Raw genomic sequence first — 12,447 nt, 5'->3', positions numbered from 1 at the left:
GTCCCATCACATCTTCAGTAAACTTACATTTTTGTTTTTTAATTGGTTTTGGTCATGTTTGATACAAACGAATGACTCAGCAGCTTCATTATGAATCATTTTAAATTTATATGATTCCTTTTAACCAGTAAAGGTTCATATATCAGATGGCCCTCTAAGGGGGGAGGAGGGGTGCAAACACTGTGTGCATTCATGATTTCACAATAAATTCAAAAAGTTTTGTAAAACAAAAATCAGACTAACAAACATATAAATGATGCTCGGACAGAGAACAAGAAAGGTCAGGCAAAGGAATAATGCTGTAAGTAGCAAAAGCAATCACAGAGTTTAGAAAAGCTGCAAATTAACTTCCCATAACTGAAGATCTCCAGACCACCAGGGGGAGACAATCATCAAGTCATTGTAAACTAGAACAGAGACATTACTACTAACTAACATCTAAGGATTGGGTCTGTCACTATCCGATCCGTCCCGGAAGCACGATCTGTTCTGCGCGTGGGCCATATACTCATTTGCGATTGGGCATCCAGGTATACATCCTGGTCGTCCTCGATTTTATTTTGTTAAAAATATCTACATTTTCGTTTACGTTTTCCCTTACCAAAAATAGTAAACGTACAAAAATATAATGTGTTAAAGGTTAATAATGTATTTCTTGAGAAAATAAACGCCTTAAAATTCTTTCCTTTATCACTCGTCTCTGCCCGATCTGCGATGGAAATGGGATCTTACGCTACTTCCGGGAGCTAACTTTTTCGGCTTTGGATTCAAACATAAATCCTGTGTTTTTTAGTCTTAACCTTATGCTATATAGTGCGTAATCTAAAGAAAAAAACAACAATAAATTACAGATAAACATGGTTTTATCATATTTCGTCTGATGATGACGTCAGCGAAGCAGTTTAACGAAGAAAATGTAAAAAGCATAAAAAATGTCTCACTAAAGTCTTAAAACATTTTTTACAGATGTGTATTACTATTATTTAGTGAGTTAGAAATAAATATTTTTAGTACCATAATTGCATAATTATGGACACACGGAATATATCTGTTCTCGCATGCGCAGAACAGATCGTGCTTCCGGGACAGATCTGGTAGTGATAGGGCTCTTAGAAAAAACATCAACAGGATGCTATCCAGAGGATTTTCAGAGGGGGGAGAGAAGGGGAATATTTTTACCTAATCTCTCTTAGCATCCTGATGTAAGCATGATGTAACAATATGAGCTGCCGGTCGTCTCCCCCTAGTGGGCTGGAGTACTTCTGTTAAGTTTGCAGCTTCTCTTAGCTAGCAATGGTTTTCGACTTGCCGTATTTTTCCTTTGTATTTGTTTTTTAAATGTTAGCATCATTAATGTATTATGCATCTCTATTTCCTCTGACTACAGTTTTTCGCCGTAGAATGTTTTCTTTGCATGTGTGTTGTTCTCAGTGTTGTGTGTGCTTGTCTAACTGCTTAGTTTGCAGGACATTTTGAATTTGCTGTGACATAAGGTGTAAGCATTATGTTTAAATCCTTTGTGTTCTTATTCAGATGGAAACTGCATTTTAGTACAGAAAACCCAAACATTTGAGGAGAGTTTGTGCATCTAGGCATGTGGTACTGTCTGAATTAGGGATGCTCTGGTGTTTTTGGTACTGAAAGCTGCAGTAAAGTTCTGACAGAGCATCCACCCATCATCAGTTTCTAATGATATATGTGGTCATAAATGTCCAGCCTCACATGTATTTTTAGCAGTTTGCTTCTTTGCTAGGTTAGCGTGTTATTCAGTTTCGATATGACTCCTTGACTGTTCAGCTTGTACCATTTTTCACTATTTCCAGTCAAGGCTAAACTTCCTCCTTCAGAAGGTGGAGGACTGGTACTCATCTGTCCGACACCAAACACTGTGTGCTTATATCTGCAGCGAACTAATCGTTTGTTTTATCAGCCTTCAAGGCCTTTAAAGTAACTGTTCTCCATGCTTATCAACATCCAATCTCTTGCATCACTTATCAAATAAGTTTTATCTGAAGCATGAACTGTATTTTTCCCTGGAGTCAGTCAATGGATTCATAAAGAAGAGATTTGGGAATTATTAATGAAATATCATTCCACATATCCCTTTAACATTGCTTTAGTTCATTGAGGTTTTGAGGCATTTGTATTTGCACGGCACTCAGAAGATCCCCTACAGCCATTTAATCAGTAGAAGTTTGGGTTTTAATTGGGCCATCATTACTCTGCTGCCACTGCTAACTGAGGCCAGTTGAGTCTGAGATGGGGCTCTTTGATTTTTCTGTGATTTCTCTGAGCTTTGTGCTCTGAATTCACTTTAAATCTGTTGTTGCATCAACTTTAAAAAGTTTATCACCTGTCTGAGATGTTTTATTTTGTGAATACTCTTTCTGCAGAAATAGTTTGACCTTATGACCCTGGTAGACGTCATTACTTATGTCTACCTGTCATGACATTGTGTTAACACACACCTCTATGTTCCATCTCTGTGCTCTAAACATAGAGTTAATGAAATTAATTATTGCTGCTCATTTAGTGCATTTTATAGGCCTACAGCATTACCGGATTTTCTATTGTATTTTTCTAAAGGTAATCTGATAACCTTCAATTAAACCTTATCTGTGGTTAACACTTCCTGGCTGAGCTCAGTAAAACTGGATCCATGTTTTTCTTTTAAACTGGCTCAGCGTCATCTTTCTCTGGAAAACCACAGAAAATTGGTGGTTTTCATTGTTGCTGGAATCGTTGTTATCATTTACAGAAACACCAGAACTGTGATTTAGTCTTTCTCTGGAATATTAAAAAAGAAAACCAAATTGAATGGGACCCATGGGTTCTTTTCACTGGAGAACTATTTTAACATCATGAGTCCTATTCTATTGAAAACCTCACAGGAGCTGGCAGACAAGCTGAAGTCGTCCTCCTACTGTGTCAATGCGCATGCGCCTGGAGGCTGGTCCGCCACTGGGCGGGAGGAAATGGATTTTCCCACTTGGAACGAGAACAAGCGAAGACAGAGCTATATACAAAATCATCACTGCGGCTATATTTAGCATTTTGTTGACATCTCCATTATAAATATCGGCTTTTATTGTATTTAAAATCTAATAGCAATATATTGGTTGAGTTAAATTGGCTTTTTGGGGAGGTGTTTTGTTTTAAAATAATCCACTTGACCCCCGTGAGCCTCCGCAGAGTGGTTCGGTCCGGCCGGTATCTACCTCCACCAGCTTCCATTGCTCAGTGCTTGTTTTAAAAATGGAGCCGGGCAGTCGGAGGCTTGTCTGGAGGAGAAGGAAAGGAGACCGCTGAAAGAAGCGGCGCTAGCCTCCCAGTTTGAACGAGTATCTCCTTTTTTTTTCTGAACGGGACGTTTGTTCGGGCATAGCGGGCCTTCATGAAAAGCCCTCCGCTGTTAGCATGTCTGAAGAAACAGCCGCAAGCCCGGAGCTCGCTGTCCGCTTTTTATCTATTTATTTTACTCTGAAGCAGGAATTCAGACGGAGTTTATAGAAACATTAAATTATACGTCTTATAGGTGTTTTTAAATTATACACGTCGGTTTTTGTCGTTTATTCGAGGCGCGCTTGACCGTTGAAAGCGATGTACAACACGGTTTGGACGGCAGAGAAAGCTGGAGAGGAAGGAGGCTGGCGGGACGTGATGATGCCCTACTCCACTGAGCTCATCTTCTACCTGGAGATGGACCAGCCTCCAGGTAGGCAGCCACCCGACGGAGTGATTGGAAGGAGCTTTATTAAAGGGCTATTCTCTTTTAAAGAAATATTAATAAATTAATTCAGTTTTATTTGATGATCTGATCCTCAGATTGGATTGCATCAACCAAAACACACCAGGGATTATTTACCTTTACCGAGTTTGTCACCCATAAAGCCTTTACTATGTGAAAAATAAGAGCAGAAATTATGTTGGATACTTTATTCCCCTAAAAATATTTAGTTGAAACTGCCCCAGGTGTTAAAAAAAGATTTCCCTCCATTCTTTCTGATGTTTAAATGTATTTTTTTAACTGGTTATATCTGAGTCATTAAAAGACAGAGTTTGGCTGTGTCTTTTAATGGCTTTTTATTTTATTGGTTTATTTTAGGCTTTATTGTATGAATCTGATGCAGCCAGAATGCATTGAAATCATCATTTTTACTGTCAGTAGTTTCTCAGATGGAAAAAAATATTTTTTACTGATCATGGAAAAGCTTTTAACTCCTGAACCAGAGGATTGGATGTTTACCTGTGATCTGCAGGTAAACTTAGATGTGTAGATCTGGTTCCATGTTTAAACCTGCTTTGTGAGGAAGAGGCTGCCTCTTCATCCAGCTGAATATTGTCATCAATATTCAGATGATGTGAAAACTTGGTTGCTGACATCCAGGGAAAACAGCATCGTTGTTGAAGAAGAATAAAACAAACCTGCTGTTTTAAACTTTCCTACAAGCAGGGTTTTTATTAAGGTTGCTAGTTTCTTTTCTGGATCTTTCAGAAATTGCCTTTGAAAGGGGGATGGGAAGTGAGATGCACCGGGGAAACAATGCAGAAACCTGGAATAAAATTCCCCATCCTAACATCTTTGTCTAACAGGCGTCTGCGGCACCGTTTCTCCCACTGTCAGCCGGAGGGGAGCCTGATTTCTCCTGTTCTCCATTCATTCGTCCTCCAGGCATTGTGCTGCTGTCGTCCCAGCCCCCCCTCTTCCTCTGTCCTGCTGAATTGATGGTGGTGCAGATACGGGCCGCTGCCTCTCTGTAGCGTCTCTTCTGGGGCAGAGGCATGTTTTCAGGCAGATCAATGTGATTTGACATTTCTCTGGATCCCTGAGATGCATATGCAGCACTGAAGGGGAAGTTTGTGTCAGCAAGTGGGGGGGTGCATCGGCTGTGTTTTCTGGTCCCATTCTGCTGCTTGGATTGTTTCATGTGTTTAGGATCTTCGGTCTGAGCTCAGGTTGGGGGGTTCATGGTTCTTCCTCCTTGGTTCTGGTTGTTTGATTTGACAGCGTCTGGAGCCGTTTGCTCATTAATGTCATTGTGTTCGTCGCTTCTTTGAGTTATGCAGCTTTTTGTGGTTTGTTGCCTTGAGAGAGGTACCGACCTTTTGACGGCAGGGATGTTTTTGTTCTGGGTCTGCAAAGGTGAAAATAAGGCTCACCTTAATCATTCCTCACGCGGCTCATCTGTGTGTTTGAATTGGCTCGTCCTGCTGCCTCTCTGTGTCTTTGTTTGGCTGCACGCCCCCACCAGGGGGAGGGACTGAGAGAGCGAGGACTGAAAGTCAGATGGAGATGCTGACAGGCTGCAGACCTCTGAGAGCTGTGAGTCCCCCCCCAACCCCAGGGTAGACGACAGCCTGCGTCTTTGTGAGCAACTAGTCGTCCTACAATGGAAAATCGCCGGGGGGGGGTATAGGACAACACTTTTCAGGCTGCAGCACTTTGTTGCATAACAGATGCAGCTGCAGCCTTTCTTATCAAACTTGTAAAGTTTAAACACAAAATCATCCAGAAGCAACAAAACCTGCAAAAATGAGCCATCTTCACTGAACTGTTGACAATGGCTCTGTAATTAAAGCACATTTAGGTCCAAATATTGTTTTTAAAACCAGTAAAGGTTCATATTCACACTGGAGAAGTGTGAATATGTGAAGCTGCAGAGAGGAAGATCTGAGCGGACCTGAGGAGGCGGGTCGAAGTCGGTACATGAAGGTGATGAGGGCCTTATCAGAGTCTGGTTCCTTCAGTTCCCACTTGTAGCCTTTGGTGGGTTTTTGGATCCGTTGTTCATTTCAGCTCCACACCCCCCTCCTTTCTGTAGCCATCAGAGCGCCGCCCCCTCCTGACAGGCTTCCCCCTGATTGGCTGAGTGGGCTGGCCTGTTAAGTCGGCCCGTTTTCATTCTCAGCCTTGTGGCTCTGTGCTTCAGTCAGGAGGAGGAGGAGGAGGTGGAGGGAGCAGCTGAGATCTGATGGGCAGCATGCAGCTTATTGAGGACACCATGGAGGACGGTAGGAATCCCAGTCCGTTTCATTTCTCCAGTTTGGGCCAAACTTCTGGTTAACCAGAGGAACCGGTTCTAAATGATCCAGACTCCTCAGCTTCTCTGAAACTTTCTGGGCTGGTTTCTGTTTCTGTCCCATTAAACCTGCAGACGGGTCTAAATTCTGGGGAGTCAGAACCAACTCTAGCCCTAAAAAACTGCGACCCAGCTGGGAAGTCCTGTCGCCCGGTTGGTGCAGGAATCCTGTGGTTTTTGTACCGTTAATGCAGAGCTGGTTTTGCTGTGAAGTTTCTCCTCTGTTGATCTGATGATGCTGATAAGTGAAGATGATTGTGATCCGGTTCTGTCCTGACCCCCCTGCTAAACTTGTGCTGGAGTGGTTCTGGTGGGTTCTGAGCGGTGATTGTTCCTTCCAGCGCTGTTTCTCCGTCCCAGTGACTCTGGGCTGCGTGTGTCAGCGCTGCTCCTTTGTCTGCTGAGGAGGGGGGGTGCTGCGCTGACGGCCCCCTTTGTTCAGCGCTGCGCAGCAGTTCTGAATGATTTACAGCGCCACAGTCCGGGCTTTGTTTGGACCCTCTGTCACTCCAAGTCCACTTCAGCTGTACTGCCTTTGTCTCCTTTATGTTTCTCTGCTTCGGGGGCAGACCTCATCTTCATCAGTGATTTTCTTCTTCCCTCAAACATTCATCAGATTCATTTCATGTCACTTTCTAGAACTTTGCTGCAGCAGGAAAACTTCTAAACATGTAGATGTCTCAAAACCTGAGCTGTGAGGTTCTGCCTGTTAGGTGTTTGGACCTGAAGTAGACGGACACTTGAGGAAGAAGACTAACCGTACTCATCCTCACAATAAGCTGATGGACCTGAGAGACTCTGCAGGTTATACTATGAACTATTGTCTGAGGCAGAGACACGATGTTCCAGATGCTGCAGCCAATCAGAGGTCGGAGCGCTCGTCTCTCTGTGACGGGATGAGTGACCCGCCAAGGAGCTGCACCTGGTTCTACCGCGGCTCCTTTGTTCTGAAGTTCACATGCAGAACCTGAGTTTAGTCCAAACGCTCTTTTGTGCTGGTTTCATTTATTTGGTTTTAACTTTGTCAGATTTATTGATTGATGTTTGGGTTTTTTGTTTGGTCTTTTGGACCCAAATCTGTAGATTCTGATGTTTTTTATTAGCTGGAATCTGAAGATGGAGAATATTTATACAGAATCAGGCAAACCGGACAGGAGGAGGAGATGGGAAGGATTTTTCTTTTATCTTGAAACTGAAAGGGGAAAAAAAATAATTTGATGGTTCAACGAAGCATCATCAGCATCATCATGGTGTAGAGAAGCTCCTTCTCTCAGTTCTGACTGCTGATCAGGATGAGTCTTAGTTTGGGTCCAGGTCCAACCAGAACATCAACCTGTTGGATCACTGTGTGATGAAGATGAGGGTCTAGCCTTCCTCAGCTGGGCTGTGGATGTTTGAACAGTTTCTGGTAGAAGGTTCTAGAGCACACTGGACCAGTGGTACCAGAACCGCTCCAAGAAAAACAGACTGGTTCTGGTGTTTGGCCTCCATCAGCAGAGTATGGTACAGAACCGGAACCAGGGTGCAGCTTCATTAAAGGCAAGCGGTCCGGTCCAGCAGAACCTCTGGCTGAAGTTGATGTTCTGTCAGAGGAGACTATTTTCCCACCAGATTCTCCTACCGGTTCTGCTGTTCGGTTCTGTTTCTGACTGAGTTCACTGATGAACTCAGGGTGCCGACAGAACCGTCTCCCCCATTTCTCCTCCCATCTGCAGAGGTACAGCGGTGATCCGGCCCCTTCCTCCTTCTGACTGTTGTTCTGCTGATCAGAGCCCGACTGTAGCCTTTTCTACTTCAGGTGGAGTTCAAATTCTGCTCCGACCGGATTTGGACCTGAATGTCTGAGATAGCGAGTAGTACTGGTTCCAGTCAGAGCCACAGAGTGAACTGGATCAGTACCAGTGTGTTGAATCACAACCGTCACAGACTCCTTTACTGCAGTATTACAGAACCACTCTAAGAACCCAGACACTGGTGCAGGTTCTAGAGGTTCTGAATTAAATAGGTTTTATTTCTGGATCAGAACCCTGTGTGTCAAACTGTTCTGGGTCCACGTTCCTCATGTCCTTCCTCATCCTCTTCATCCTCTCTCCTGCAGCTCTTCCTCCAAAGCCAGCCAAGTCTCAGCAGTCTTCTTCAGCCAGGGAGGAAGAAGGAGGTGAAGCCGATGACGGCGGGGTGGCCGGTCCACTGCAGGAGGCGGAGTGGTACTGGGGCGACATATCCAGGTATGCTTACCGGGTCTTTACAGACAAACGGAACCAGCTGGTACCAGGAGGAATTGGAGACTGGGAGAAAGTTGTAGGAAAGGAAAATCTGAATTATTAGAGAAAATTATTAAGTTCAGGAGGAAAGAAACAAAGAATATAACTGACCTGTTAAAATAACCTCCTAATAATAACAACCTTTATTGATCTTCTGATGTAATAAACTGTTTTATTCATTAATCAGCTGAAATACTTTTTTTTATTTATCTACGTTTGTTTCCCACTGACTGAAGTTCTAACATAAACTTTCCTTCAATAATTAACTGATGATGAACTTCCTGGTGAGGAGCAGCCTGTGATTGGCGGCTCCACCACAAGGGGGCGGGGTCAGATGGGTTTGCTTCAGAACTGCTCTGTGTGATGCACAATAAGTTCAGCAGGAAGTGAGAATGTTTGGTTGTGGTCCTGTGAGGGTTCTGTTGGGTGGTTGGTTCTGGTGACTGAAGCTACTGTTTGTTTTTGTTTTCAGGGAGGAGGTGAACGAAAAGCTCAGAGACATGCCTGACGGGACCTTTCTGGTTCGGGACGCCTCCACCAAGATGCAGGGCGACTACACGCTGACCCTGAGGTAAACAGGCCGGTCCAGACCCATGACAGCAGGACACTCAGACCGCGCAGCAGCTCCATCCTCACCTTGTGTTTCTGTGTTCAGGAAAGGAGGGAACAACAAGCTGATCAAGATCTACCACAGAGACGGGAAGTACGGCTTCTCTGAGCCGCTCACCTTCAGCTCTGTGGTGGAGCTCATCAGCCACTACAGGCACCAGTCTCTGGCTCAGTACAACACCAAGCTGGACGTCAAGCTCCTGTACCCGGTGTCCCGCTTCCAGCAGGTGGGTGATCGTCTATAGATGTAAACAAACCCAGAGAGGAGCTCCTCGTAGGCAGATCAGGGCGTGGAAAGATGCGTCAGAGCAGAAGGGTGTCCTCTAAGATGAGCTTTCTGATATCAGACTGTAGAAGCCGACTGATAGATATTCTTTTTTTGGCTGATATCAAATCAGTTTTTCAATATCTGATCAGGTCAGCTGGTTAGATTTGAAACTAGTTTTCAGAACTGTCACTTTTTTTTGTAACCCAGTCATTTAAATTCAGTTAAAAATATATTCCTTCTATTGATCCAAGGAGCTTTATCTGCATGTTTTATAGATCAGTTTCCTGTTATGGGAGGAAACTATGATTAATCACTTATTTCAATTATTTTCAATTCTGCATAATGGAAATAACTCTATTTGATGTTTGTTTTCTACATTTCTACTCTGAACAGGTTGATTTTAATAAATCCTAAAAGGCTTCAAATCCAAAATTAGAAACTACTTTTAGATTAGTTCAGATGTTAAAGGGCTTAAAGAGTCTGGATTTAGTTTTTATTCCAGGCAAACTCTTGACAGTGTTGGTTCCTCTCATTGCCCAGATTCGGTGGGCGTGGCATTCATCGGGGGCGTGGCCTCTCCATTAATCCCTCCATCCTCAGATTTTCTGGTCTGTCTTTCAGGACCAGCTGGTGAAGGAGGACAACATCGATGCTGTGGGGAAGAAGCTGCAGGAATACCACAGTCAGTACCAGGAGAAGAGCAAAGAGTACGACCTGCTGTATGAGGAATACACCAAGACCTCGCAGGTAAACCTGCTCCAAGCAGAACCCTGCAAGCAGCTAACCTTCTACCGGCCACTCAAACTCCACCTCCTCTTCCTCTTGCACCTAGGAGATCCAGATGAAGCGCACGGCCATCGAGGCCTTCAACGAGACCATCAAGATCTTCGAGGAGCAGTGTCACACGCAGGAGCGCTACAGCAAGGACTGCAGCGAGCGCCTCTGCCGCGAGGCCAACGACACGGAGATGGAGCGGATCCTGGTGAACTTCGAGAAGCTCAAATCCCGTCTGGGAGAGATCCACGACAGCAAGGTGCGGCTGGAGCAGGACCTGAAGACGCAGGCCACGGACAACCGGGAGACTGACAAGAAGATGAACAGCCTGAAGCCCGACCTCTTACAGCTCCGCAAGATCCGGGACCAGTACCTAGTGTAAGTCCATGGACCGAGATGGGGGAGGTTCTCCTCACTCAGTGTGGATTGAAGAGCACTCAGGAGAACGTCTTCCGTTCTGATGGAGCGGTGTCTGAACGGTTGTTGCGTCCTGCTGGGCTGTAATGATTTTTGCTCAGTCAGTAAATGAAGCCTCCGTTTGTATTTATAGCAACAAAAGAGCTACGATACTGAGCATGTGCAGAGGGGGGGAACCAGGAAGTGAATAGGCTTCTATCTGGACGAGGCATGCGGTGGATGTGAAAGTCTGCTGAATGGCTCCTTATAACGAAGTCCATTTGTTGATTCTACTGTTGGTGTTTTCACGGTTCTGTAGGTTTGCTTCTGTTAGATCATAGAAAGCAGGTGGATGAGGCGGTTCTGCTTGAACACAGTAAAATATCCCGTTCAAATAGCCTAGCAGGACGGTTTGTGTGAGCGGACCTGTTCTGTCTTGATAATCAGAGTTTTCTCTTCTTCTCTCTAGCTGGCTGAATCAGAAAGGAGTCCGGCAGAAACGAATCAACGACTGGCTGGGAATAAAGAACGACAACCCTGATCAGTGAGTCTCTCTTGTCTGCTTCACATGTGTTTCACGTCCCGCTGGGTCGTTCTCACCGTGGGTTTCCTTGCAAACAGAAGCTACTTCATTGCTGATGAGGATGAGAACCTGCCCCACCACGATGAGAAGAGCTGGTTCGTGGGCGATCTGAACCGGACGCAGGCGGAGGAGCTGCTGGTCGGGAAGCCAGACGGAGCGTTTTTGATCCGGGAGAGCAGCAAGAAGGGCTGCTACGCCTGCTCTGTGGTGTGAGTACCGCTGTAGTCCTGCAGAACCCCAGAACCATGAGCTCTGCTCCCCTGAACCTCGGTCTGAAATCTGTTAGAGTGAAGAAAAGGTCTAGAGATGCGTGACGTTGGAAGCTTGGCCGTTATTTTAAAGCTCAACTGAACGATTAGAGATTTCTTTTTTTCTCTGACTTTCTTAGACGCTGCATCATTTTCTCCCTCTTGTCCTCTGCAGCATTTCAGATCGCAGTTCAGTTATCTTTCCCTGAAACTTAGAAACCATCAGATTCTCCGATATTTAATCTTCAGCCTTTCTCCTGTGTAGCGGACGAGTGCATCAGTCAATTCTTCAATGATTGGAGCGGCTGATATGTAGCTCTAAAGATGCCAATAATACAGTGTGTAGCAACACTGATCCATTTTCAGTAGAACAGTTCTTCTGCAGTGTCTGTAGAGAACCAGATCCCATTTAATTTAACCCTCACTCCTCTCTGAGGACGGGTGTACTGTTGTGATCAGGAATGAACCGATTCACAGTTTTGAATTTGAGTATCTGCAGATCCTGATACTCCTGCAGTACCAGAGATCTGTTAGCTTTGACACCAGCATTAGAGAGGTCCGGATCCATTGTTCTCCTTACTGATACCAATATTTACCTCATATGATATAATGAATCATTCATCCTTTTGTTTTTTTGCGTGGAATCAACGTGTGGTCAAGTGAAATCACCCAAATGGAGAACAAGGATCAGGAAGAACCAGTTTCTAATTAGCCAGTGGGTCACAGAAGCAGAATATTATTCAGCTGGTTTAGATCACAGACCTTAGATTCAGGCTGATATTTTCCAATATTCATTTTTTTCACTGGATATTTTTAGAAAGCTTTCCTCAGCGATCAGGTTAGAAGGTCCTAAATAAACGGAGGTCAGTTCAGTCAGAGACAGACGCCCATAAAAGGACAAACTGCTCCAGACATTTGTAGCCAGACTTGGATCAATTATAGAAATAGACAGAATAGATCTGCCCCATGGATCTGGCCCATAGTCACGGATACACTTTGAATTTTCGATATTAATATTGGATCAAAGAAGTAAACTGATCATCAGTGTCAGAACCGTATAGAACCTAAAGGTCTGACGGTTTGCTGCTGCAGAGCAGAGCGAGGCTGAAAATTGATGCCAGAGCAGAACTGGGCCAAATGGACCTACTATAGAATATAATAGAACAGAACCGGGCCAGATGGGCCTACCATAGAATATAATAGAACAGAACCGGGCCAGATGGAA

At 44.5% G+C, this 12,447-nt stretch overlaps 1 protein-coding gene across 2 annotated transcripts in view; it reads left to right on the top strand.

The window, feature by feature from the left end:
* The first annotated feature begins 3,250 nt into the window (after positions 1 to 3,250).
* The window catches only part of LOC107099902 (phosphatidylinositol 3-kinase regulatory subunit gamma-like), a 13,323-nt gene continuing 4,126 nt past the window's right edge, over positions 3,251 to 12,447 (top strand). Inside the window, exons 1-8 of one of the 2 annotated variants that reach the window (XM_015398199.1) lie at positions 3,251 to 3,715; positions 8,179 to 8,308; positions 8,817 to 8,915; positions 9,000 to 9,180; positions 9,843 to 9,968; positions 10,054 to 10,373; positions 10,861 to 10,935; positions 11,013 to 11,183. In XM_015398199.1, the coding sequence (XP_015253685.1) occupies positions 3,601 to 3,715; positions 8,179 to 8,308; positions 8,817 to 8,915; positions 9,000 to 9,180; positions 9,843 to 9,968; positions 10,054 to 10,373; positions 10,861 to 10,935; positions 11,013 to 11,183 (1,217 nt within the window). In that variant the 5' untranslated portion in view covers positions 3,251 to 3,600. Of the gene's footprint in view, positions 3,716 to 5,884; positions 6,013 to 8,178; positions 8,309 to 8,816; positions 8,916 to 8,999; positions 9,181 to 9,842; positions 9,969 to 10,053; positions 10,374 to 10,860; positions 10,936 to 11,012; positions 11,184 to 12,447 lie in introns of those variants that run through there. The other variant, XM_015398201.1, reaches the window with a different exon arrangement.

The sequence above is a fragment of the Cyprinodon variegatus genome, unplaced genomic scaffold (assembly GCF_000732505.1).
Source record: "Cyprinodon variegatus isolate N-32 unplaced genomic scaffold, C_variegatus-1.0 Scaffold917, whole genome shotgun sequence".
In the NCBI taxonomy this organism is placed as follows: domain Eukaryota; kingdom Metazoa; phylum Chordata; class Actinopteri; order Cyprinodontiformes; family Cyprinodontidae; genus Cyprinodon; species Cyprinodon variegatus.
This window is presented reverse-complemented; position numbering and strand designations above follow the sequence as displayed.